Source organism: Lithobates pipiens, unplaced genomic scaffold (assembly GCF_037356315.1).
Source record: "Lithobates pipiens isolate NorthernLeopardFrog02 unplaced genomic scaffold, aLitPip1_a1.2 Scaffold_19, whole genome shotgun sequence".
Classification (NCBI taxonomy): domain Eukaryota; kingdom Metazoa; phylum Chordata; class Amphibia; order Anura; family Ranidae; genus Lithobates; species Lithobates pipiens.
In genome coordinates, this window is record NW_027507764.1 from 178,117,044 (window position 1) to 178,143,342 (window position 26,299).

Consider the following 26,299-nt stretch of genomic DNA (forward strand, 5'->3'; position numbering starts at 1 on the left):
AACTATTATTGGGGTAAGTCCTCCCCCTACTGGCTGCCTGCAGAAAACCACAGGGGTGGAAACAAGACCAGTAACTCTCCACAAAGAGAGAGAGCACAAGTGACTGGTCTTCGTTACAGGGAACCCCTGCAGAGAAGCAAAGTGCAGGATGAGTTTCATGTTGGATTATGGCACAGATCTGGAAGAAATACATAAAGCACAACAAGATTCAAAGAAGAATAAACATGCCTCTGTATTTAGAGATAATTGTTTAGAGTGGATTTTGGCTTTAAATGTTTCAGTTGTGGATGAGTCTTAACACCCCCAAGTAGGGACTCGCTCATAGTGCTCACTAATGCCTGCATTTACAGGCTGAGGCTGCTGTCACATGAAATTATCGTCAGGGCAGCACTCTGTCTTAGGAAATAGCATATTCCACTGGCATAGTTAAACCTTTGTGTATGTTTCACTTCTCGACTTTCCTTTAGCTTCTCCTAATGGATGCAGCAAGTGAGTACCGCAGAGCCTGTACCCCAGGGCCGTAGATAATTCATAAAGAAAAGGATTAACTATGGCGGTTATTTACTAAAGGAAAATCCACTTTGCACTGCAAGTGCACTTGGAGGTAAAGTTGCTGTAGATCTGAGGGGGGCATGCAAGTAAAATAAAAAACAACATTTTAGCTTGCACATGATTGGATGATAAAATCAGCAGAGCTTCCACTCATTTCAGATCTACCCCTTAGATTTAGAGCGACTGCACTTCCAAGTGCACTTGCAGTGCAAAGTGGATTTGCCTTTCATAAATACCCCCCTTTGTGTTGCTCATAGTAAGCAATCACATCCTTCATTCTATTTTATCAGGTCCTCTTGAAAATTGAACCAGATTTCAGTTTTGCCTTCTTCCAGCTTTTACGAATGTTGCCCAGTGAGGTTGGCTGTTGTCCAGTCTAAAGCCCAGTACATACTGCATGCAGTGTCAGTACAGCGATCTCCCCCGCTGTGATTGTGTGTTCTGACAGGGGGACTGCCCCCCCACCAGAACACACTGGTCAGTGCTCTCAGCCATTGGACTGCCTACCAGGGCCGCTGATAGGCCAGTACATCTGGCCCTGCTGTACCGGGCCTGACCAGCAGGGGGCCCGGGCAACCTGAACTGCAAAAAATTCTATGAATAAGAAAAAAAAAAAAAGTTCCTCCTCCACCGATCAGTGATCGCCCCATAAATAAAGCTATCAGCAGATAACATCCAGCCGAACAACATCGCGCCCACCCTATCCCCAGCCAACCCACCCCCCCCCCCCCCCCCCCGGTTCGGTACAGTTTTTTTTTTTTTTCAGATGTGCCCGACGCTTTGTATGCGGCTGTAGTGGGGAGGACTCTTTCTTCTATTTCGGGCGCGGAGGAATACATATTCTGCACCCGCTCCGCACACCGCACAGCTTTAGCATTGAAAGGTTACGTGACTACACGTGACTAACAAGGAGCAGAGAGAGCAGGGGCCGGGCGATCGAGTCCAGATCTTGAAGTTGTGGTGGACAAGGTGAGGGGTGTATTCATGAGGCATAAAAGATGACACAAACTGGACTGACCTGCTTTTGTGTCATACTTATAGTGATTAGAATCCTGTATTTTAAAAATCTTAAGCAATTTTGTACTTTAAGGCTGGGTTCACACTGCTGCGGCTAGGAGACCCGGATGTGATTTGCACCGCACTGCAGTGCAAATCACATGCGATCTCTGTGCGATGCGAGTTCAGCCATACAGATAGTATGGCTGAATTCGCATCGCACCCGGCCCACACTCGCACAGGACCCTTTTTTTGTTCCGCAGCAGAATCGGATCGCATGGGTGTTCACACCATGCGATCCGATTCCTGTCCGAGTTTGCAGATCGCACTGCGATATGCAAACTGATCTGGGGGTGTCATTAACATTTCACTGACACTCCCAGCAGTTCGCATAGGGCCGTGTGAACTGCCGCCGGGAGGTATGCGATGCGGGAACCCGCCGCGGATTCGTGGCGTTCCCGCATCGCTGCAGTGTGGACCCAGCCTTTTGAAACATAATTTTAATAATTGCACTTTAGGCTTGGTTCACACTGCAGTGATGCGGGAACGCCGCGAATCCGCGGCGGGTTCCTGCATCGCATACCTCCCGGCGGCAGTTCACACTGCCCTATGCGAACTGCTGGGAGTGTCAGTGAAATGTTAATGACACCCCCAGATTAGTTCGCATATCGCGGTGTGATCTGCAAACTCGAACACCCATGCGATCCGATTCTGCTACGGACCAAAAAAAGGGTCCTGTGCGAGTTTGGGCCGGGTGTGATGCGAATTCAGCCATACTATCTGTATGGCTGAACTCGCATCGCACAGAGATCGCATGTGATTTGCACTGCAGTGCGGTGCGAATCACATCCGGTTCTCGTAGCCGCAGCAGTGTGAACCCAGCCTTAATGAATTCTAGCACATGTAAACACAAAAGAATACCCATTTTTTTTTGTTAAATATAAAAGATGTTGCACCGAGTAAATAGATACCAAACATAGCATGCTTTAAAACGATGCCCACCTGTGGAATGGCAGCACACTACGGTAAATTTATATTATCCATAGACGGCGCTTTAAAAGCCTTTAGGCTGGGTTCACACTGCAGCGATGCGGGCACGCCGGGGTCTGGGGAGGGGCAATGGGTGGGGCCAGGGGTGGGGCTGGAGGAGGGACTAGGGGCGGGGCCAGGGTGGAGCTGAAGGGGGCCCCGTCAGGTGGGCTGTACGGGGCCCCATGATTTCTATCAGCGGCCCTGCTGCCTACTACAGGGTGGTGCACTGTAATAGCCAATCTTACTGGGCAGGTGCAAAGGGCACCATCTTGTGGACCACATCACACTCAGAGTCCATACATAAAGAACATACCTCCCAACTTTTGAGCTTGAGAATGAGGCATATGACAGGGAGATAGTGACCTATACACGTATAAACCTCAAAAGTCACTAAGGCACATGGAAGGCAGGGAGGAAGGATCACTATGGCACATAGAAGGCAGGAAGGATCATTATGGAACACGGAAGGCAGGAAGGATCACTATGGCCAATGGAAGGCAGGTGGGAAGGATTATTATGGCACATAGAAGGCAGTGAAGAGGGTTCACTATGGTACTTGGAAGGCAGGAAGGAAGGATCACTATGGCACATGAAAGGCAGGACTAGATGTAAGGAAGAGAGAGGGGAGAGTTCACTCACCCAAGGCTGGTTGCTCTCCACAATCTCAGGCAGTGATTGGCTACATGCTGGTAGATGTTGGTGAGCACAGGGGGACATGGGGAGGAGGTGGAGATGACCTAGCCTCCCTTCTCTCCCATTCGTATGGGTTGTAAAGTGGGCTGGCGAGCTGGCAGATGGATGAGTGGGAGGTGGGGGAGCTGTGCAGGCAGAACATTGAACGAGGCTCAGCGTTGACAGCTGAAGTACAGCATGGACTAGTAAAGTCAAGTGCCGTAACTTGTTCCGGAACTGGGCTCCACTGCAGGATTAAGCCCAGATTCATGAAAAAAACGTGATTTACTTAAAAACTCAGGATTGTCCTGAAGAATCTGAGATGGTTAGGAGGTATGGTACAGGGTAAGAACCAGTGGTGGCTGGTGCTCAAAATGTTGAGGGGGGGGGGGGAGGGCGCACACAAACTGCAAAATTCAGAAAAAAAACATCAGCTAAAGTCTCTCTGTGCCCATCAAATGCAGCCACTGTGCCCATCACACGTAGCCACTGTGCCCATCAAACTCAGCCACTGTGCCATCAAATGCTGCCATTGTTCCATCAAATGCAGCCACTGTGCCCCATCAAATGCTGCCACTGTGCCCATCAAATACCGCCACTGTGCCCATCAAATACCGCCACTGTGCCCATCAAATACCACCACTGTGACCCCCCCCCCCCCCTGTTTTTTTTGCCATGCAGATGATTTTCGACAGGATGCTTTGGGGGGGGGGGGGGGGTAAAACCCCCCTGCGCCCCCTTATCTATGTCCCTGCCTGTATCACACTCCACCAGCACAGTCCGACATGTCACCTCAGTTCCAGTGACATTATGCGACTTCTCTCTGATACTAAGAAGTCATGACTTCACATGTTCCCAAGCTTCTTCATCCCAAAGTGTCACACTCTCTCTACTCTTCTTCCATGACACGTCAGGCTAGAAACATGGGACACCCTGTGTTGCAATGTCGGTCCCTGTAACTTCTTCTCCTTCCACTGTACATTAGACCTTTATAATATATCTTCACTAATCTCTCTATGCGTGTACCCCTTTTAGTAACTTCAGACCTGGTACCTTGTTGAAACTTCAGAACATTTACTTGAAAACTTGTGCGGTTACAAGTCAGTATAAAACAGTCTCTCACAGATTTCCTCCATATGTGACTCTAGTTCCTCCTAACTTCAGGCTGCCCCAGGCCATACATTATAAATAGTACAAAGTCCATAGAATAAAGTCCATGAATCCACCTTTGGTACCCTGTCTGGGTACCAACCAAAGGCGAATCCAAAAAGTGAGAACAGAGTTGCGGCAGCAGTCCCCCAAACAATTTCCCATCCAAGGAACCAGCAAGGTTGCATCTCCTTGTATTCACAGCTGCCACAATAGGGCAGAGCCATGAGCATGAGGGAGTTGGCAGCATTACCCCTTTCTAACCTCTGGGCAGTTTGATAGCAATTTACAGCATAGGCATTTAACCAGTAAAAAGGCAGTACAAAATTAATAAGATGAGGTAGAGAATAGCCATTATTCTCCCCAAGTAGGCACCTGCCTACTCACTGACATGTAGTCCTTGTACTGGGGAAAAAAGCCTTCATTTTTATTTAAAAAAAATTCTTGACAAGAAATATAATATTCTTTATTGCCAAACGTTTCTCTAGGTACTACATATTTAAAGCAAGAGTCTAGTGAATCCATCAAATGTAGTGTTTTTCCTAATAAACATCATTGTCAAGTCCCTATTGGGCACTGAATCTGCCCAGCACAAAGAGGAGTTATGAAGATAAAGAAGGGACAGGGAGATGAGGAGAGGTCTATGTTTTGTGTAATATATCAGAAATTGGTGCAGGCTGACAACACATGTTTAGATATTAAAAAACAAAAATACACTGGGGGTTATTTACTAAAGGAAAAGCCCCTTTGCACTGCAAGTGCACTTGGAAGTAAAAGATTGGATGATAAAAACAGCAGAGCTTCCAATCATTTCAGATCTACCCCTCAGATCTACAGCGACTGTACTTCCAAGTGCACTTGCAGTGCAAAGTGGATTTTGTAAATAACCCCCAATGTGTTGTTAAAGAAAAAGATAGAATACTATATTTCTGGCATATCAACAGTTATTTTTCTACACTTTCAACATGTTTAAGGCGAAAATAATTTGAAAAATGTGCGTATATTGCAGAGATGTACTAAATGTATAGTAGATATACTATATTTTTGCCTTGATATATGCTTTAATATTACCTGCACATTCTGGGTTGTCTTCATTAAAATTTATTGCAAAGTCATGTGAAACCTTAATGAAAAAAGAGGAACAAAGCAGATATACAATAGTCATTACATTGTAAAAAAATGACTTTGTAAAAAATAATAATCCTATATTAAATTAAATACATTGAGTTGCTGCACAGAAAACTCAATAAACAGTAAAACCAACATGATAATCAAATTACAGAAAACATTAGAATCAACAATTTAGAGTTTATCACCAGTTAGTCTCTCCTAAGTTCTAACCATTGCTCATTATATAATACTGTATATATATCAGTGTTTGCCATTAACAATAGCCAAGGTGGCATTAACAGAAAAACTAAACGTTACTGCACTGAACATTCAAAATTAAATACAATGAGAAAAAGTTCATAGAGTGAAACAATTCATGCTGTTGTCCATAGTGACAAAATGATAACGGAAAATCTGAAACTCTCGTGTTATGTATCCAAAGTGAATGAATAAGGTAAATGGATATACTGATCACCCAGGTGCACCTCCACCATTTATTGCATAAATTGCCTTCTTACCGGAAACCTTCGACTCAAAATGGCACTGCTCACAAACCCACAAGGTCCAATCCCCCTCCTCTGTTATGGTAGTGAGGGTAATGTCATGGCTGATGAGGATCACTCTGTCACAATGACCATGGGAAACCGACAGAGAATGCCCACATAGTGTAAAATTGTAAAATGTAATAATACTAATAACTCACACTGTTCCAGATATGATCCAGCATGTAAACAACAGTAAAACATTCCCAGGAACCGATCCACATGTATTGTAACCTTGGCGTGAGTGGTGACATCATCGACATGGACTCCACCCTATACATTTTGTCAGAGTTGACGTCATCAGAGGCATCAGCTTCATCATCAGCCATGACATTACCCTCACTATCATAAGAGAGGTGAAGGTTTGGACCTTGTGGGCTTGTGAACAGCGCCTTTTTGACTCTAAGGCCGCGTACACACGGGCGGACTGTCTGGCCAACTAAGTCCGTCAGACAATCCGACAGACAGTCCGTCCTACTTTTGAATGAACGGACTTGACCACACACGATGAACAGACAGTCCGCTGAAAGCTTGCGCGATGAAGTGTACAGCACGTACGACGGGACTAGAAATACAACGTTCAATACACTGCAATGCAACCTTCGGCCGTGTAAATCCTTTCTGAGCATGCGCCATACTTAGTCCGTCCAACTTGCCTACTCACGAGCGGACTGTCCGCTGAAACCAAAGTTGGACGGACAATATTACGGAAATTCCGAAAGACTTAGTCCGCCAGACTGTCCGCTGAAAAAGTCCGCTGAAGCCCACACACGAGCGGACTGTCCGCTGAAACACGTTTCAGCGGACCAAGTCCGTCAGACAGTCCGCCCGTGTGTACGCGGCCTAAGGTTTTTGGTATGGAGGCAATTTACACAAGTTATAGTGGAGGTACACCTGGGTGATCGGTATATCCACTTACCTTATTCATTCACATTGGATACATATCACGAGAGTTTCAGATTTTGGATTATCATTTTGTCAATATGGAGAACAGCATGAATTGTTTCACTATATGGACTTTTTCTCATTATATTTCATTTTGAATGTTCAGCGTTGCAACTTTTATTTTTCTCTGTTATTTCACAATTTGTCCTATTGTGTTGTTGCCAGCAGCCTATATTACTATTTATATACCTGCACAATAGTGTGTTTCTAATAATTTTTAGAATGCAAGTGAACCTAAGGAATTAATAAAATGTATCCCCCTTCATAAAGTAAAAGGGTATTTATCTTAAATATGCTGGAACGGTAGTGTGTATTTTTTTGCTTCTACAGTGTTTGCCAAACCAACATTTGACAGGGGTTCTAGCCCTCCATCAACCTTTTAAAGATTTTTATTTCTGTATCCCTCTCTTCCTGTTTGGTAAAATGTTGTAAAAAGGACAGGATGTGGGGGGAAATCTTTCCAACAGAACACCACACTATCCAAAGCTAAGAGGTGCAGAAAGTGCTATGACGGCCATTTTAGAAGTGGTTACAAGGCGTTTTGTCATGGAATGTGTGCAAATGCATAGGTTTGAACAAATATATGATTTTATAGAGATTTACTGCACTATGGTCTTTGCATGATATTTTTGAATGGGAACCCTGAGGAGATGCTGGGGACTATTGGAAGTGGATGATTTTTGTGGAAAGTGATTTAAGGAGCGCCGATCTAGTGAGGTGTATGGAGTGATACTATTACACATTTGCGGGATTTGGAAAACTTAAAGGGATATGGGATATGCACTTTTTTTGGTGATAATGAAATGTGAGTGTTTTGAAATTTATTTTAGGTGTTATGTATAAGTGATATTACACTATATTAGTATTTTTAATTCTGGGGATTACTTGCACAAGTCATGCTGAAGAGCAGCAAAAAGAAGGAGTGGCGGTTTATTATTCACTCATCAACCCCCCTAGAGCAGTTTTAGTGCTACAGGGCAGACTCGTTGTGCAGGATCACGTATATATACGTGATTCTGCACTTCCCGGTATGGGGCCCGAGTGCGCATTGCTGCCGGCTTGCTCCTACTGTGATTCTACACAGCAGGAGCTGACCAGTGGGTCCCTCGGCTCCAATCTCTGCCGTCACTCGCTGATCACTCGGTACACAGGCTGAACAATGATCTTCCTATGTAAACAAGGCGGATCGCCATTCTGTCCATAAGGAAGGCATGGATCCTGTGTTCCTGCTAAGCAGGAACACAGGATCCATGCCTTCCCCTAGTAAAAGCACCTCTTCCTCACACTACAGTAACTCAACAGCTAGGCTCACAGTTAACCCTTTGATTGCCCGTGATGTTAACCCCTTCCCAGCCAGTGTCATTAGTACAGTGACAGTGCATATTTTTAGCACTGATCACTGTATTAGTGTCCCTGGTACCCAAAATAATGCAAAAGTGTCAGTTAGTGTCCAGTTTGTTTGCCACAATATCACAGTCTTGCTAAATCACCATTACTGGTAAAATAAATAAATAAAAATCCCATAAATATATGCCACATATATCCTGCAGACGCTATAACTTTTGCGCAAACCAATCAATATGCGCTCATTATATATATATATATATATATATATATATATATATATATATATATATATATATATATATATTGTGGCAGCACGCAGGTAAAATCACCTGGTTGTATTCAGGATGGGAAATATGTGTGTCCTAGATTCAGGCTTTATGCAGACTTTTACAATTAGAGGGGAAGAGTTAATGAGCCCAGCTGAAGTAAGTGGGCTCATTAAGACCTCTACAAAAAACCCCAGCATGCATAGGGAGATGCTCCATCCTGGAACCAGTTTTGTGTGTATAGACTGGGGAGTCTGAGATCTGTTCTGTGCGGTGAGTTAACGCCTGTGTGGAAAACCCTACAATAGAGACAGGGACTGGGGCAGCACAAGGCTGCACCCAGTTGTTAGACAGGGAGTCTACGTGTGTAGTTAGAGGTCAAGCTGACCAGGATTTATTTTCTTGTTTTATTTTGTTTGGCTGTTATATGTATCACTGCATGTAGCCTAAATAAACCGGACCTTTTGTTTTTTGCACCTACACCGCTGTCTGCTGTGCCTGACTTTGTGTTGTGAACCCATCCAGGGGGTCACACACACCCGCTACCGAGCGAACCCCCTCACAGTTGGTGGAGAATTTTGGCAGTTTTTTTTTTTTTTTTTTGTTAAGGCCAGCATGGAGGAGATACTGAGACAGCTGGCTCTAGCAAATGCAAACCAGCAGCAAGCAAATGCAAATCAGCAGCAAACAAATGCAGCTTTACAAAAGAGCCTTGCAGCTCAACAACAAGCCCAGCAGCAGGCAAATGCAAATCAGCAGCAGACAAATGCAACTTTGCAGCAGAGTTTGGAAGCCCAGCAGCAGGCAAATGCAAATCAGCAGCAGACAAATGCAACTTTGCAGCAGAGTTTGGAAGCTCAGCAACAAGCCCAGCAGCGATCTGAAGCCCGCTTCATAGACCTGTTGCAGAAGCAAGAGCAGAATTTTCAACAGCAAATAGAGACATTGATACAGCAACGTCCGCAGACCAATGAAACAAGTGGGTACAATAATACCGCAACCTTTGGTGTGAGCCGTTTACTGACAAAAATGACTGGAGAGGATGATCCGGAGGTGTTTTTGACCACATTTGAAAGGACTGCTGAAAGGGAAAAGTGGCCTAAGGAGCAATGGGCTGGACTGGTGGCCCCTCTGTTAACTGGGGAATCGCAGAAAGCTTATTATGACCTAGAGCCTGACCAAGCAAAAGACTATGTGGTACTAAAAACAGAAATATTGGCACGGCTGGGTGTCACCCTGGCAGTCCGGGCTCAGCGTGTGCATAACTGGACTTTTCAGGTTGGAAAACCTCCCAGGTCTCAAATGTATGATCTCATTCACCTGAGCAGGAAGTGGCTGCAGCCAGAGATTTTGACCGCACCAAACATTGTGGAACGTGTGGTTATGGATCGTTTCCTGAGAGCTCTTCCTACTGCCATCCAAAAATGGGTAAGCCATGGAGACCCAGAAAATGCAGATAAACTTGTGGATCTGGTTGAGAGGTACTTGGCTACAGAGAACTTGACCACCTCTTCCAGGGACTCACGGACTTTCCCCCCTAAGACCAGATCATCCCCAGTGGCGGGTAAGATGACTCCAAGGGGTGAGGGTGGAGAGAGTGAGAGGGTGGGAGTTCTACCTAAGGTCTGGCGGGAGCAGCCCAGGAAGCCCATGCTGCAAGAGGCAGCGAGAAAAATTATTTGCTACCGCTGCCGGCAAGAGGGACATATTGCAGCCAATTGCCCAGTTGTGGATGAGCCTATGCAATGTGACTTTATAAGGGAGAGACGTCAGTCGCTGTTTGCGACAGTTGTATGCACTGCCATTCGGGGACCTGAGAAACATTTATGTAAAATGTGTATTAATGGTAGACATGTTGATGTGTTGCTAGATTCAGGTAGCCTGGTAACATTGATAAAAGCTGAATTAGTTACTACAGAGGTCTCTGGGAAGAACAGGGTGGCTGTTATTTGTGTGCATGGGGACACCCGAGAGTATCCTGTAACTTCAGTGTTTTTTGAGACCCCCAAAGGTAACCTCTCTCATCAGGTGGGGTTAGTGTCTCAGTTACCACATGATGCTATTGTGGGAAGGGATTTTCCAAAATTCTGGGAACTCTGGGATTGTCCTGAGGCCCCCATTGGTGCCCCTATAAACCAGGAAGATGACCAGAATTCCTCTGGGAGTGGTGAGGACTCTCCTGAATTTCCCTTGTCGGTATTGGCGGGGGAAACTCGAGAAACTGGGGAGGAGCCAACATCCTCAGATGAAAACATGCCGTCTGTGGAGTTTTCGGATCTTGAGGTTCACAGGGAAAATTTTGCCACAGAACAGTTAAAAGACCCCACCCTAATAAAGGCACGGGAAAATGTGGTGAAAATAGATGGCGAGTTAGTGAACCCAGATAAGACTTGCCCTTATCCTTACTTCACTATGGAAAGGGACCTGCTATATCGAGTGGCTCAAAGGGCAGAAGAAACCATTGAGCAACTTGTAGTGCCCAAACCTTACAGGAAGTTGGTGTTAGAATTGGCTCATGGACACATTCTGGGAGGTCATCTGGGGACAGAGAAAACCAGAGAGAGGGTATTGCAGAGATTCTATTGGCCTGGGGTCATGAAGGAAATAGAAAATTATTGTTCCTCCTGCCCTGTGTGTCAGAAGTCGGCACCTATGCCACATTTCCGTAACCCACTGGTACCTCTTCCTATCATTGAGGTCCCCTTTGAGAGGATCGCAATGGATTTGGTAGGTCCGATAATGAAGTCTGCTAGGGGGCATCAGTACATTTTGGTTATATTGGACTATGCCACCCATTATCCGGAAGCAATTCCTCTCCGAAATACCTCGGCCAAAACCATAGCCAAAGAGCTATCCCTTGTTTTTAGCCGCGTGGGTATTTGTAAGGAACTGCTTACGGACCAAGGTACACCCTTTATGTCCCGGGTTATGAAAGAATTATGCAAGTTGTACAAAGTGAAGCAATTGCGTACATCTGTGTATCACCCCCAAACAGATGGGTTGGTTGAAAGATTCAACAAAACCCTAAAACAAATGTTAAAGAAGGTGGTGGATAGAGATGGAAAGAATTGGGATTGTCTAATACCCTATCTGATGTTTGCCATTAGGGAGGTACCCCAATCCTCTACGGGTTTCTCACCCTTCGAGTTGCTCTATGGGAGACACCCAAGAGGGCTGCTGGATATCGCCAAGGAAACTTGGGAAAATGAGAGTTCTCCTCACAGGAGTGTGATTGAGCATGTCGCCCTGATGCAAGATAGAATTGCACAGGTAATGCCAATTGTAAAGGAACATTTAACCCAAGCGCAGTTAGCACAGCAGAGAGTGTACAACCGTGGGGCCAAGACACGTACTTTTTCCCCGGGGGATAGGGTCTTGGTGCTAGTCCCTACGGTTGAAAGCAAATTTCTGGCCAAATGGCAAGGTCCATATGAAGTAATTGAAAAAATTAGTGAGGTGAACTACAGGGTTAGACAGCCAGGAAGGCGAAAGCCGGAGCAGATCTATCACGTCAATCTGCTGAAAGCCTGGAGGGATAGGGAATCCCTAGTCGCAGAGACTTTGTCACAAGTACAGCCTGATTGCTTAGTTCCTGAGGTTGGAATAGCAGACACCTTATCGAAACCCCAACAACAGGAGGTTAAAGAGTTTGTACTTCGTAACAAAGAGATTTTCTCTGAGCTTCCGGGACAAACATCTGGCGTAGAGCATGACATTATCACCCCGCCAGGAGAAAGGGTAAAACTAAAACCTTATAGAATACCAGAGGCCCGACGGGAGGCAATACGTGGGGAGGTTCAAAGGATGCTGGAATTGGGTGTGATAGAGGAGTCCCAGAGTGACTGGTCCAGTCCTATTGTACTAGTGCCCAAACCTGATGGGAGCTGGCGGTTTTGTAACGATTTTAGACAATTAAATAAAGTTCCAAAATTTGACACCTACCCCATGCCACGTATAGATGAGTTGGTTGACCGGCTGGGAATAGCCCGATATATGACAACTCTTGATCTCACCAAATGTATTGGCAAATTCCCCTGGCCGAGTCGGCCAAGGAGAAAACTGCGTTTGTAACCCCAGATGGGGCATTCCAATATAAGAGAATGCCGTTTGGGTTACAGAATGCACCGGCAACATTCCAGCGGAAAATGGATAAGATTCTGAGGCCCCATCATAAATATGCTGCAGCTTACCTGGATGATGTGATTATCCATAGCACAGACTGGGTCTCACATTTGCCAAAAGTACAAGCAGTCCTAGACTCTATCCGGGAAGCTGGGTTTATGGCCAATCCAAAGAAGTGTACCATTGGACAGGAGGAGGCCAAATATCTTGGGTACACTATTGGGAGGGGGGTGATAAAACCCCAAGTTAATAAAGTCGAGGCCATACAGAGTTGGCCACGTCCCAACAGCAAGAAACAGGTACGAGCCTTTCTGGGAATCGCTGGCTATTATCGACGATTCATTCCCCATTTTGCTTCTCAGGCTGTGCCCCTCACCAACCTGACAAAAGGGAAAGAGTCGGTTATGGTTAAATGGTCCCCAGAGGCTGAGGAAGCATTTCAGTCCTTAAAAACAGCCTTATGTAGCCAGCCAGTGTTGTACTCACCAGACTTCTCTAAGGACTTTGTTGTACAAACTGATGCATCAGACGTTGGGTTAGGAGCAGTGTTATCCCAGGTCTGGAACGGGGAAGAGCACCCAGTCATTTACCTCAGCAGGAAGTTGAAGTCCCATGAGGTAAATTACTCCACGATTGAGAAGGAATGTTTAGCAGTGAAGTGGGCTCTAGATTCCCTTCGGTACTATCTGCTAGGTAGGCACTTTGACCTGGTGACTGATCACGCTCCTTTAAAGTGGATGGCTCAAAACAAGGAGACCAATAGAAGGGTAAATAGGTGGTTCCTGGCCCTACAGGAATTTAACTTTACAGTTAAGCATCGCCCTGGTGTTAAAATGGGGAATGTGGATGCTTTGTCTCGGATACATGCGTGTCTGGCTGCTTGTGTTACAACCCCAAGGTTGAAACAAGAGGGGGGGGTATGTGGCAGCACGCAGGTAAAATCACCTGGTTGTATTCAGGATGGGAAATATGTGTGTCCTAGATTCAGGCTTTATGCAGACTTTTACAATTAGAGGGGAAGAGTTAATGAGCCCAGCTGAAGTAAGTGGGCTCATTAAGACCTCTACAAAAAACCCCAGCATGCATAGGGAGATGCTCCATCCTGGAACCAGTTTTGTGTGTATAGACTGGGGAGTCTGAGATCTGTTCTGTGCGGTGAGTTAACGCCTGTGTGGAAAACCCCTACAATAGAGACAGGGACTGGGGCAGCACAAGGCTGCACCCAGTTGTTAGACAGGGAGTCTACGTGTGTAGTTAGAGGTCAAGCTGACCAGGATTTATTTTCTTGTTTTATTTTGTTTGGCTGTTATATGTATCACTGCATGTAGCCTAAATAAACCGGACCTTTTGTTTTTTGCACCTACACCGCTGTCTGCTGTGCCTGACTTTGTGTTGTGAACCCATCCAGGGGGTCACACACACCCGGTACCGAGCGAACCCCCTCACAATAGATATATATATTTTTTTTTTTTTACCAAAAATATGTAGCAGAATACATATTGGCCTAAATTGATAAAGAAATTCTATGTTTTTAAATTTTTTTATTGGCTATGTTTTATAGTAGAAAGCAAAATATATATATATTTTTTTAAATTGTCATTTTTTGTTTATAGTGCATAAAATAAAAAACGCAGAGGCGATGAAATACCACCAAAAGAAAGCTCTATTTGGGGGGGGGGGGATTATTTGGGTACAATTGCCAATTAAAATAAAGCAGTGCCATATAGCAAAAAAAATGGCATGTTAAAGAGGTGTTCCCAGTTAAAAAAAAATAATAATTAAAAGTCAGCAGCTACAAATACTGCAGCTGCTGACTTTTAATAATCGGAAACTTACCTTTCCCAGGGTCCAGCGATGCGGGGGATGGTAGCCCCACTCATCTCCCCCTCCGTTCAGCGGCGCCGGCATTGTAACTGTGGGCGCCAGACTGTGAACCTGTCACGTGTCCCAGATGATTGACTAGAGGGAGGGAGCAGAGCTGAGCCCTTTCTGCACTGAGGGGAAGTGATTTACCATTTAGAGGTGAGTAAAAAAAAAAATTTAATTTTTTTTTTTAAGGCACATTCATGCATTTTTTTTTTGGGTGTAACTGGAACTGAAGTTGTTATAGCACATATTTTTGGAAGTCTAGAGTGTCTATGCTGAGGTGACTTACTTGGTGGAATTTTTCTATGGGTGTTAATAGGAAATGCACAGCTAATATATTATATCATTTTTGGAAAACAATATTGCACTATATTGGTATTTTTATTTTTGGGGAATCCGGTTGGATCGCTGCACGGTGGCTGTTGAAGCACAGACAGAAGGAGGCACAGAGTTGAGTAGAATCTGAAAGCTATTGATTGAACATACACTAAGTATATGAAGGGTAAGTGCCCGTTCACATAGGGGCGACACGACTTGCAGCACGACTCACAGACGCGACCTGCACACCACTTCAGCGGCGACTTGCAAGACGACTACTGTATAGAAGTCAATGCAAGTCGCCTGAAGTCACCCCAAAAATAGTACAGGAACCTTTTTCTAAGTCGGAGCGACTTGAGTCACTCCTATTAGAACGGTTCCATAGTACAGAACGGAGCGCGACTTGTCAGGCGGCTAAGTCGCCTGACAAGTCGCGGTAGTGTGAACGGGCACAAATACACATATGGTTATTTATTGACACATCATTTTATTGATAAGATTTGAGGCATGGTAGGTTGAGTATACTACACTATATTATATTACTTTTTTTTGAGATCACTGTAAAGGAAGATTGCATTCGGAGGAAGGGTAAGGAGAGCAATAACAGGAAGAATTCTATGGACATATGACAACTGATCTTTGGCTATACAGAGACACTATTGAACTAGTTATATTGGAGTTTGAGAGTGCTGGTTTTTATTAAAGAAAACATTTTGGCTTGACATAAACTTTACATTTAGGAAGTGAAGTCCGCAGAGATGTGAATGGGGCTTGACAGCTGAGTGTTTCCATTCACTCCCTCCTATCTACTTGTATAAAACTGGCCATACATGTTGCAATCTGATTGTACAATTTCCTTTAGATCTACCATCAGCTATGTAGTGCAAGGGTAGCGAGTGATAGGTGTCCCAGGACCCCCACATCAAGTCAAAGCCTGCTGTGTAATTGTGAATGGCAGTCTCAGCCTTGACCCCCGCCAGACAACACCCACAACGTGTTTCACTCCACCCACCGGAGCTTACTCATGGGGATCACTCTCTACCATTACTTGGAAGATAGACAAGCTCTCTTCCTGGCCAGCACTCACACCGGTGGGCACAGGACTTCATTCCCATATAGCATGAGTGGCTCACACACATATCCTGGTTAGCTATGTAGTGCAAGGGCCTGCCAGGTTGGATACAGAGTGAATGGATATATAAGTGGGTCCTCCTGATCCATAGTTCTGGCAAAGCTAAAGGAAATTATACAGATATTGTACAATCAGATTGCATAGTGTATGCCCAGTTTTATACAAGTACATATGAGGGAGTGGATGGAGGCACTCAGCTGTTAAGCCCCAGTCACATGACTGAGTACCTGAAACTCACATTCCTGCATGCGTTATTTTTTTTTTTTTGAGGGGGGGGGGGCATTTTTGAGTGCTTTCACTCATTACACATAGGGCAGCTCTCTCAATGCTAGTCAAAGCTCCTGTCACTAAATAAAATGGTTAGCTTAAAGTCCTGTTTACACCTTGCTTTTGCTTTGCTTCGGCTTCTTTTCAAAAATTATACCCCATGTAGCTTCAGTAGTGCTTCAAAGAGTCTTCAAAGCCTCCATAGAAGTCTATGGCAAAGCTCGCTTGAAGTGAATAATATAAAATTTAAACTTGTACTGAATAGTGAAAAAACGGTGAAACAGAAAACTAAAGCAGCTGCTATACACAAAGTGCTACTCACTCACTAGAAATGTAAAATTATGAAAATGTGGGCTCGCAAATGTTAATAAACATGTGTAACCAAGTGTAGATGAGTGCAGATGTGAATATACAAAGCAAAAAACAATGTAAATAAAGTCCAAATACATTTTCAGAACAATCAGCAAATTTATTTGGACTTTATTTACATGTTTTTTGCTTTGTATATTCACATCTGCACTCATCTACACTTGGTTACACATGTTTATTAACATTTGCGAGCGCCACATTTTCATAATTTTACAAAGCTCGCTTGAAGCCCCACCGAAGCCTCATCAGAGCCCCACGAAGCCTCACCGAAGCCCCACCAAAGCCTCATCGAAGCCCCACTGAAGCCTCATTGAATCACCAAGCAAAAGCAAGGTGTAAACAGGACTGTAAGCTAACCATTTTATTTAGTGACAGGGGCTTTGACTGGCGTTCAGAGAGCTTTAACAAAGCATGTCCGAAGCCATGTTTTGAAGCAAGTGTAAACTAGCCCTTAGTGTTGTGGGAGTTCATTTTTTTGGTGCATTTTACCCATGACATGCATGAAATCAATGGGCGGCGCTACAGGTGGCAAAGTACCTCATGGGACATTTTGGTGTGTTGTGGGTTGCACGTTTTTTACTGTGCATTTTGCTGTGTTTTTGTCTAGTTTTTTGTTCACGTGGCAAAACGTGTGCTTGCTTCTGTGTTTGGTGTGCCATTAACAATTAATGCCACTAAAAGTGCATTTTAGGTGCATCCATGCCACACTAGTGCTCATCCGTGCCACATCAAATGCCACATCAGTGCTCATCCATGCCACATCAGTGCTCTTCCGTGCCACATCCATGCCACATCAGTGCTCATCCGTGTCACATCCGCGCTACATCAGTTTTCATCTGTGCTAAACCCATGTCACATCAATGCTTATAAATGCCTCATCAATGCCACATCAGTTTTCATCCGTGCCACATCCATGCCACATCAGTGCTCATCCATGCCACATCAGTGCTCATCCTTGCCACATTCATGCCACATCAGTGCTCATTTGTGCCACATTCATGCAACATCAGTGTTCATCCATGTCACACCAGTGGTCATCTGTGTCACATCCATGCCACATCAGTGCTCATCTGTGCCTCATCCATGCCACATCAGTGCTCATCCGTGCCTCATCCATGCCACATCAGTGCTCATCCATGCATCATCCATGCCACACCAGTGCTCATCCATGCCACATCAATGCCACATTAGTGAATGAATGAAATACTTGTATAGCGCACAATGCGAACTGAATCGCCTCTAGTGCACATCCATGCCACATCAGTGCTCATCCGTGCCACATCAGTGCTCATCTGTGTTACATCCATGCCACATCAGTACTCATCCATGCCACATCAGTGGTTATCCATGCCTCATATGTGCCACATCAGTGCTCACCCACGTCTCATCCATGCCATGTTAGTGCTCGTCCATGCCTCATCCCTGCCACATCAGTGCTCATCTCTGCCACATCAGTGCTCATCCATATATCATCCATGCCACATCAGTTCTCATCCATGCCACATTCATGCCACATCAGTTTCCATCCATGCCACATCCATGCCAGATAAGTGCTCATCCTCGCCTCATCCATGTTACATCAGCGCTCATCCATGCCACATCAGTGATTATCCATGCCTCATTCATACCACATCACTGCTCATCTGTGCCACATCAATGCCACATCAGTGCTCACCCATGCCTCATCAATGCCCCGTCAGTGTTCATCTATGCCTCATCTGTGCCATATCAGTCCTCATCTGTGCCACATCAGTGCTTATCCATGCCCCATCAGTGCTCATCCATGCCACATCCATGCCACATCAGTGCTCATCTGTGCCACATCAATGCCACATCAGAGGTCATCCATGCCACATCAGTGCTTATCCGTTCCACATCCATGCCACATCAGTGCTCATCCATGCCACACCTATGCCACATCAATGCTCATCTGTGCCTCATCCATGCCACATCAGGGCTCATATGTGCCACATTAATGCCACCTCAGTGCTCATCCATGCCTCATTCATGCCACATCAATGCCACATAAGTGCTCAGCCATGCTACATCAGTTCTACACACATATGTATATAGTAATAATATTTCAACCAAAGTTATAAACAGCACTACTATATTAACAGTGCTAATAATTAATCTAATAATCCGCAAATATATATAATAAAACCTTTTAAATAAAAGTTTTAAAAAGGAGACAAAAAGTCCATAAAGTCCCCAAGCTGGTAATTCATAAAGTGCGAAAGTGCTCAACAGAGTCCCCAGATGGAAAGAAAAAAAATCCTTTCAGTAGGTTCACCACACAGCAAACATGTAGAAGAAACCTCGTGCTCTGTGTCTCCATGCCACATTAGTGCTCATCCGTGCCACATCAGTGCTCATCTGTGCCACATCAGTGCTCATCCGTGCCACATCCATGTCACATCAGTGCTCATCCATGCCACATCAGTGATTATCCATGCCTCATCTGTGCCACACCAGTGCTCACCCACGTCTCATCCATGCCACATGAGTGCTCGTCCATGCCTCATCCCTGCACATCAGTGCTCATCTGTGCCACATCAGTGCTCATCCATACCTCATCCATGCCACATTATTTCTCATCCATGCCACATTCATGCCACATCAGTTTCCATCCATGCCACATCCATGCCACATCAGTGCTCATCCATGCCTCACCCATGTCACATCAGTGCTCAATTATGCCACATCAGTGATTATACATGCCACATTCGTGCCACATCAGTGCTCATCTGTGCCACATCTATGCCACATCAGTGCTCACCTATGCCTCATCCGTGCCAAATCAGTACTCCTCTGTGCCACATCAGTGCTTATCCATGACTCATCCATGCCACATCAGTGCTCATCCGTGCCTCATCCCTGCTACATCAGAGCTCATCCGTGCCTCATCCATGGCACATCAGGGCTCATCTGTGGCACATTAATGCCACATCAGTACTCATCTGTGCCTCATCCATGCCACATCAATGCCACATAAGTGCTCATCCATGCCACATCAGTGATCATCCGTGCCGCATCCATACCACATCAGTGCTCATCCATGCCACATCAGTGCTCATCCGTGCCCCATCCATACCACATCAGTGCTCATCTGTGCCACATCAGTGCTCATCCATTCCACATCCACGCCACATCAGTGCTCATCTGTGCCACATCAGTGCTTATTTATGCCACATCCATGGCCCATCAGTGCTCATCCATGCCACATCAATGCCACAACAGTGCTCATCCATGCCACATCAATGTCACAACAGTGCTCATCCATGCCACATCAATGCCACAACAGTGCTCATCTGTTCCTCATCCATGCCACATCAGTGCTCATCCATGCCAAATTCATATCACATCAGTGCTTATCCGTGCCACATCAGTGCTCATACATGCCACACCAGTGCTCATCTGTGCCATATCCATGCCACATCAGTGATTATCCATGCCTCATCTGTGCCACATCAGTGCTCATCCATGCTATATCAGTGCTCACCCATGCCTCATCCATGCCACGTCAGTGCTCATCAATGCCTCATCCGTGCTACATCAGTTCTTATCCATGCCTCATCCATGCCACATCAGTGCTCATCCATGCCACATCAGTGATCATCCGTGCCACATCCATGCTACATCAGAGCTCATCCATGTCACATCAGTGCTCATCCATACCACATCAGTACTCATCCGTACCACATCCTTACCACATCAGTACTCATCTGTGCCATATCAGTTCTCATCCATGCCACATCAGTGCTCATCTGTGCCACATCCATGGCCCCATTAGTGCTTACCCATGCCTCATCCATGCCACATCAGTATTTATCTGTGCCTCATCCATACCACATCAGTGCTCATCCATGCCACATCAATGCCACATCAGTGCTCATTCATTCCTCATCCATGCCCTATCATTTCTCATCCATGCCACATTAATGCCACATCAGTGCTTATCCGTGCCACATTAGTGCTCATACATGCCACACCAGTGTTCATCTGTGCCACATACATGCCACATCAGTGCTCATCCATGCCTCATCCATGCCACATCAGTGCTCATCCATGCTACATCAGTGATTATCCATGCCTCATCCGTGCTACATCAGTGCTCATTTATGCCACATCCATGCCACATCAGTGCTCACCCATGCCTCATCCATGCCACATCAGTGCTCATCAATGCCTCATCCGTGCTACATCAGTGCTCATCTGTGCCACATCAGTTCTTATCCATTTCTCATCCATGCCACATCAGTGCTCATCCATGCCACATCAGTGCTCATCCATGCCTCATCCGTGCCACATCAGTGCTTATCCATGCCACATCAGTGCTCATCTGTGCCACCACAGTGCCCATCAGTGTCACTACACTGCCCATCTATGCCACTAACGTGCTCACCAGTGCCATCAGTGCCCTACAGTGACTTACAAAAGTGTAAAAGGTAGGTAGGGAATTAGATGTGTAATTTATGTCCTTCAAACACCTGACGGTGCTCCCTGCATGTTAGGCCTCTGTATGTGGCCAGGCTGTGTAAAAGTCCCACACATGTGGTATCGCCATACTCAAGAGGAGTAGTAGAATGTATTTTGGGGTGTCATTTTTTTCTATGTACATGCTATGTGTTAGAAAAATGTGTGTTGACAACAACACCTGTGTAAAAAAAAAATGCGTTTTTATTTTCTTTCCACATTTTTTCCAAAAACTTGTGGAAAAAATGATGAGTTCAAAAGACTCATTATGCCTCCTAGATTATGTGTTGGGTTTTTGCTTTGCAATATGGGGTCAAAATGGGATCATTTTTGGGCGTTTACATTGTCCTGGTGCTTCAGGGTCTTCAAAAGTGTAATAGGTAGTCAAGAAATGTGTAATTTATGTCCCTACAACACCTGATGGTGCTCCCTGAATGTTGGGCCTCTGTATGTGGCCAGGCTGTGAAAAAGTCTCACACATGTGGTATGACATACTCAGGAGGGGTATCAGAATGTATTTTGGGGTGTAATTTGTGGTATGCATATGACATATGATTGAAATAGCCTGTTAATATGTAACCTGTCTACTTTCCAAAATGGGGTCATTTGGGGGGTATTTGTACTATCCTGGCTTGTTACTGTCTCATGAAATGAGGGTAGGCCGTCAGTACATCAGGTGTGATACATTTTCTGTGATTGGCACCATAGCTTATAGACTGTATAACTTTCACAAAGACCAAATATTATACACTGATTTTGGTTATTTTTACCAAAGATATGTAGCAATATCAATTTTGGCCATGAAGAAAAATTACTAATTTGCATTTTTTCCAAAATTTTTGGTCTTTTTAAAAAAAAAATTATAGCGCAAAAATGAAAAACCCTGTGGTGACTAAATACTACCAAAAGAAAGCTCTATTTCTGTGAAAAAAGGACAAATATTTCATATGGGTACCTGTGCATGACTGAGTAATTGTCATTAAAAATGTGAGCGCACTAAAAGCTGAAAATTGGCCTTGTTAGGAAGGGGGTATAAGTGCCTTCAGGTTTGGTATGGATTTTAAGGGGAACCCCATGCCAAAATAAAAAAAAAACGGCATGGGGTTCTCCCCAAAATCCATACCAGACCCTTATCCAGGCATGCAGCCTGGCAGGTCAAGTCATACTCATTCACATAGGAGGGGGCAGGATATGGAGATACTGATAAGCCCCCTGCTCACAGACCCTGACAACCACAGCCCAGAGTTGTCGGGAAGAGACAGAGCCCCCCTGCACAAAGCACTCCCACCCATGTTGAGGGCATGTGGCCTGGTATAGTTCAGGGAGAGGGGCACTCGCTCACCCCCCTTTGTGACCTGCCAGGCTGCATGCCCGGATAAGGGTCTGGTATGTGTTTTGGGGGAGACCCCTTAAAACACATACTAGACCCAATGGGTCTGGTATGGATGGGGGGGACCCCACACCGTTTTTTTCTTATACTTTTTAATAACGGGTGCCAGTAATTGCAACCACAAGTAATTTTAAATGTGATTTGACTCATTTGTTTTTTCTTTGGAAATGTAATTTTTGCTGCAGTATGGTATATATATGTTACAGATGCGCCACTTTACAGGCAGAGGAAGGGGACCCCCCAGGCACTATATTTATTTATTTATATTAACAGGAACCTTTTTTTTTTATTTAGGTGTCAATCAGGAAACCCATTGACAGCTGATAACTCATCAGTTGTTAAGGATGCTGCAGCTGGCTTTCCGGCCGTGCTTCTTAAAAACCAGCTTATATTGCACCCTGATTGAGCAAAGCTTTGCCCAATCAGGGTGCAGAATGCACTGCGCAGCATGCAGTGCATTGCAGGGTATTTGGCAGGGTGGACACCCTGCAAATTCTGGTGTTCGGTGAATGATCAACCAGGCAAATGTTCAGCCTGAACTCATGCCCTGGCCAAATCGTTTGCCCAACACTATTCACTGATTACATTGGGAATGGAGACATTTTTTATACAGCCAGCTGGACACTGAGGTAAGGGGTGTGTAAGATAAATAGAAAGCAGTTTTTTTTTTTTTTTTTTTGTGAAAGTACATTAATGGTATATTGTTACATAGGGGAGCTGGAATTTAGAAAAAAAAGTGCACTTATCCTTTAAAAGTGTAAGTCAAATCAATCTGTTTGGTATCCTGATTCATCTGATCCTGTCTGCTCATTTATACCAACAAGCCTAACAAAATTGGTTTGCAGGGGTGTCCAAACTTTTTCAAAGAGGGCCAGATTTGATGAAGTGAACATGTGTGAGGGCCGACCATTTTGCCTGACATTCTTTGGACCATTAAAATTCGGTCATTCGAGCACTCATACCTGGCCCAACAAGAATTCTCTTGCCTTTGCCGTGCTCGTTTGCCCGACACACAGACGAATGCTCTGCTCTTTAGGGGTACCGTTAAGTCTTAATGGTACCCCACACATTGGAAACATGGGGTGCTTTTGGTGCAGTGCAATTTAAAAAAAAAAAAAAAGCTCTGGGACTTCTTTCCCTGCATTTGTGTGGGTAGGGAAGCCCATTGAAATGCATGGGCTGCCCTACACGCAGCATGCAGCCATGCAGATGTGAACCAAGGGCTTATTGGAGGGGCAGTAAAACTACATGGTTAAGCTGTTTTTACCACCCCCAACTTCTCCCCCTTTAGCTGCAGAGGGAGCAGCTGGAGGTGTACACATGCTGTGGCTGCAGCTGGAGGTATGCCCAGGGCCTGCACTGCAACTACCCCGCAACTATGTGGACTGCACAGTTGCGGTATAGTGATGCAACATTTACGGGCTTAAAACAGGTGGTGAGGAGGCAACATAATGCCTCTTTACCACCTTTCAAATTCCTCTGAAAAGTGATCTGTGTATGGATTGCTTTTCAGAGTAGCAGCAGTCCTGGCTGCTATCACACACACAAGCCCCACAAAAGCAGTTCTGATGGTACAAGAATGGGGGGGGGGGGGTCTAGATTAAAAGTAACACACAGACACATACACACATGCACACACATACAGACACATGCATACACATACACACAGACATGCACACATACAGACACATGCATACACATACAGACACATACATACATACAGACACATGCATATACTTACATACATACAGACACATGCACACACACACATACAGACACAAGCATACACATACATACAGACACATGCATACACATACAGACATATGCACACACATAGATACAGACACATGCACACACATACATACAGACACATGCATACATATACATACAGACACATGCATACACGTACATACATACATACAGGCACATACATACATACAGACATACACGCACATACATACAGACATACATGCACACACACACACACACACAGACATACACACACACACACACACACACACACACACATACACATACATGCACACACATACATACATACAGACAGACACGCATGTTGCACACAAATACAGACACACATACATGCACACACATACAGACAGACACACACGCACATACATACAGACACACATGCACACACACATACATACATACAGACATACATGGACACACACACATGCAATCACACATGCACATACAGACACACATGCACACACACACACACACACACATACAGACACACATGCACACACATACATACAGACAGTTATGCACACACATACATACAGACACACATGCACACAGACACATATAGACACACATGCACACACACACACACATACATACAGACAGACATGCACACACATACATACATACACACACATGCACAGACAAACATACATACAGACACACATACATACATACAGACACACATACACACACATACATACATACAGACACACATGCACACATACATACAGACAGACATGCACACACATACATACATACATACATACAGACACACATGCACACACATACATACATACAGACACACATGCACACACATACATACAGCCACACATGCACACACATACATCCAGACACACATGCACACACCCACATACAGACAGACATGCACACACACACATACAGACAGACATGCACACACACACATACAGACACACATGCACACACATACATACATACAGACAGACATGCACACACATACATACATACACACAGACACACATGCACACACATACAGACACACATGCACACACACACATACATACATACATACAGATACACATGCACACACATACATACATACAGATACACATGCACACACACACACATACAGACACATAAATAAAGCCTTTTTAAAACAAATCTAGCTTGTAGTACAGTACCTTTCCAGCTTCCTCATTCAGCCGGGTACTGCACTGTAGGGGGAAGCAGAGAGCACATCACAGTTCCCTGCATTTTACTTTCACTTTTGAAGCCGACGGAGCTTCACACAGTGCAGGGGATCGGCTCATCTGACAGCCCTGATCCCGCAGCACACCAGGCGGGCCGTTCAAAACCGGCCAATCGCGGGCCCGCGGGCCAGACTTTGGACATGCCTGACTTACAGGATAAAACCAAGATATGCAAAACATTAATTTATAATGAATTATAATATATATGTATATATATATATATATATATATATATATATATATATATATATATATATATATATATATATATATGTTTAGATTAGTTTTCAGAATTATTATTTTAAATCCAGCATACAGTAAATACAGTTCAACCATGAAAATATTAATGTTTTACCTTGTAATCTGGAGGTATTCTGGCACCAAAACCAAAAGCAGGGAACATTTTGTCACTAGGAAACAGGGAAAATGTAAAAATAAATTATTAGGTTAAAATGTTAAAGGTTAAAATTTAGATGAGCTTTAACAAAAAAAAGTAACAAAAAAAAGCTGGCAGTCATGGTACATTTGATTGTATGTGTTATGGTTCAGGCTATAACTGTCAACCATTTTATGTTGAACAATCACACAATTTATGACTATATTTTGAGTATTGCCTGATGACTTAATGACATTTTAAAAGAACCATGCTAACAGTCCTACCTGAAGAGGGATGGAAGACAGCACTGCTATGGTTACTAGAGAATTAGATTGAGAACTCTAAACACTATAGTAATATACAGTGCCTTGAAAAA

The 26,299-nt window shown here is 44.5% G+C and overlaps 1 protein-coding gene across 2 annotated transcripts in view; it reads right to left on the bottom strand.

Moving 5' to 3' along the window:
- Window positions 1–26,299, bottom strand: part of CPNE4 (copine 4) — a 660,573-nt gene that overhangs the window by 42,883 nt on the left and 591,391 nt on the right. Inside the window, exons 12-14 of one of the 2 annotated variants that reach the window (XM_077491511.1) lie at window positions 25,903–25,957; window positions 25,479–25,511; window positions 5,473–5,524 (exon numbers count right to left, since the gene is read on the bottom strand). In XM_077491511.1, coding sequence (XP_077347637.1) covers window positions 5,473–5,524; window positions 25,479–25,511; window positions 25,903–25,957 — 140 coding nt within the window. The remainder of the gene's footprint in view (window positions 1–5,472; window positions 5,525–25,478; window positions 25,512–25,902; window positions 25,958–26,299) is intronic. The other variant, XM_077491512.1, reaches the window with a different exon arrangement.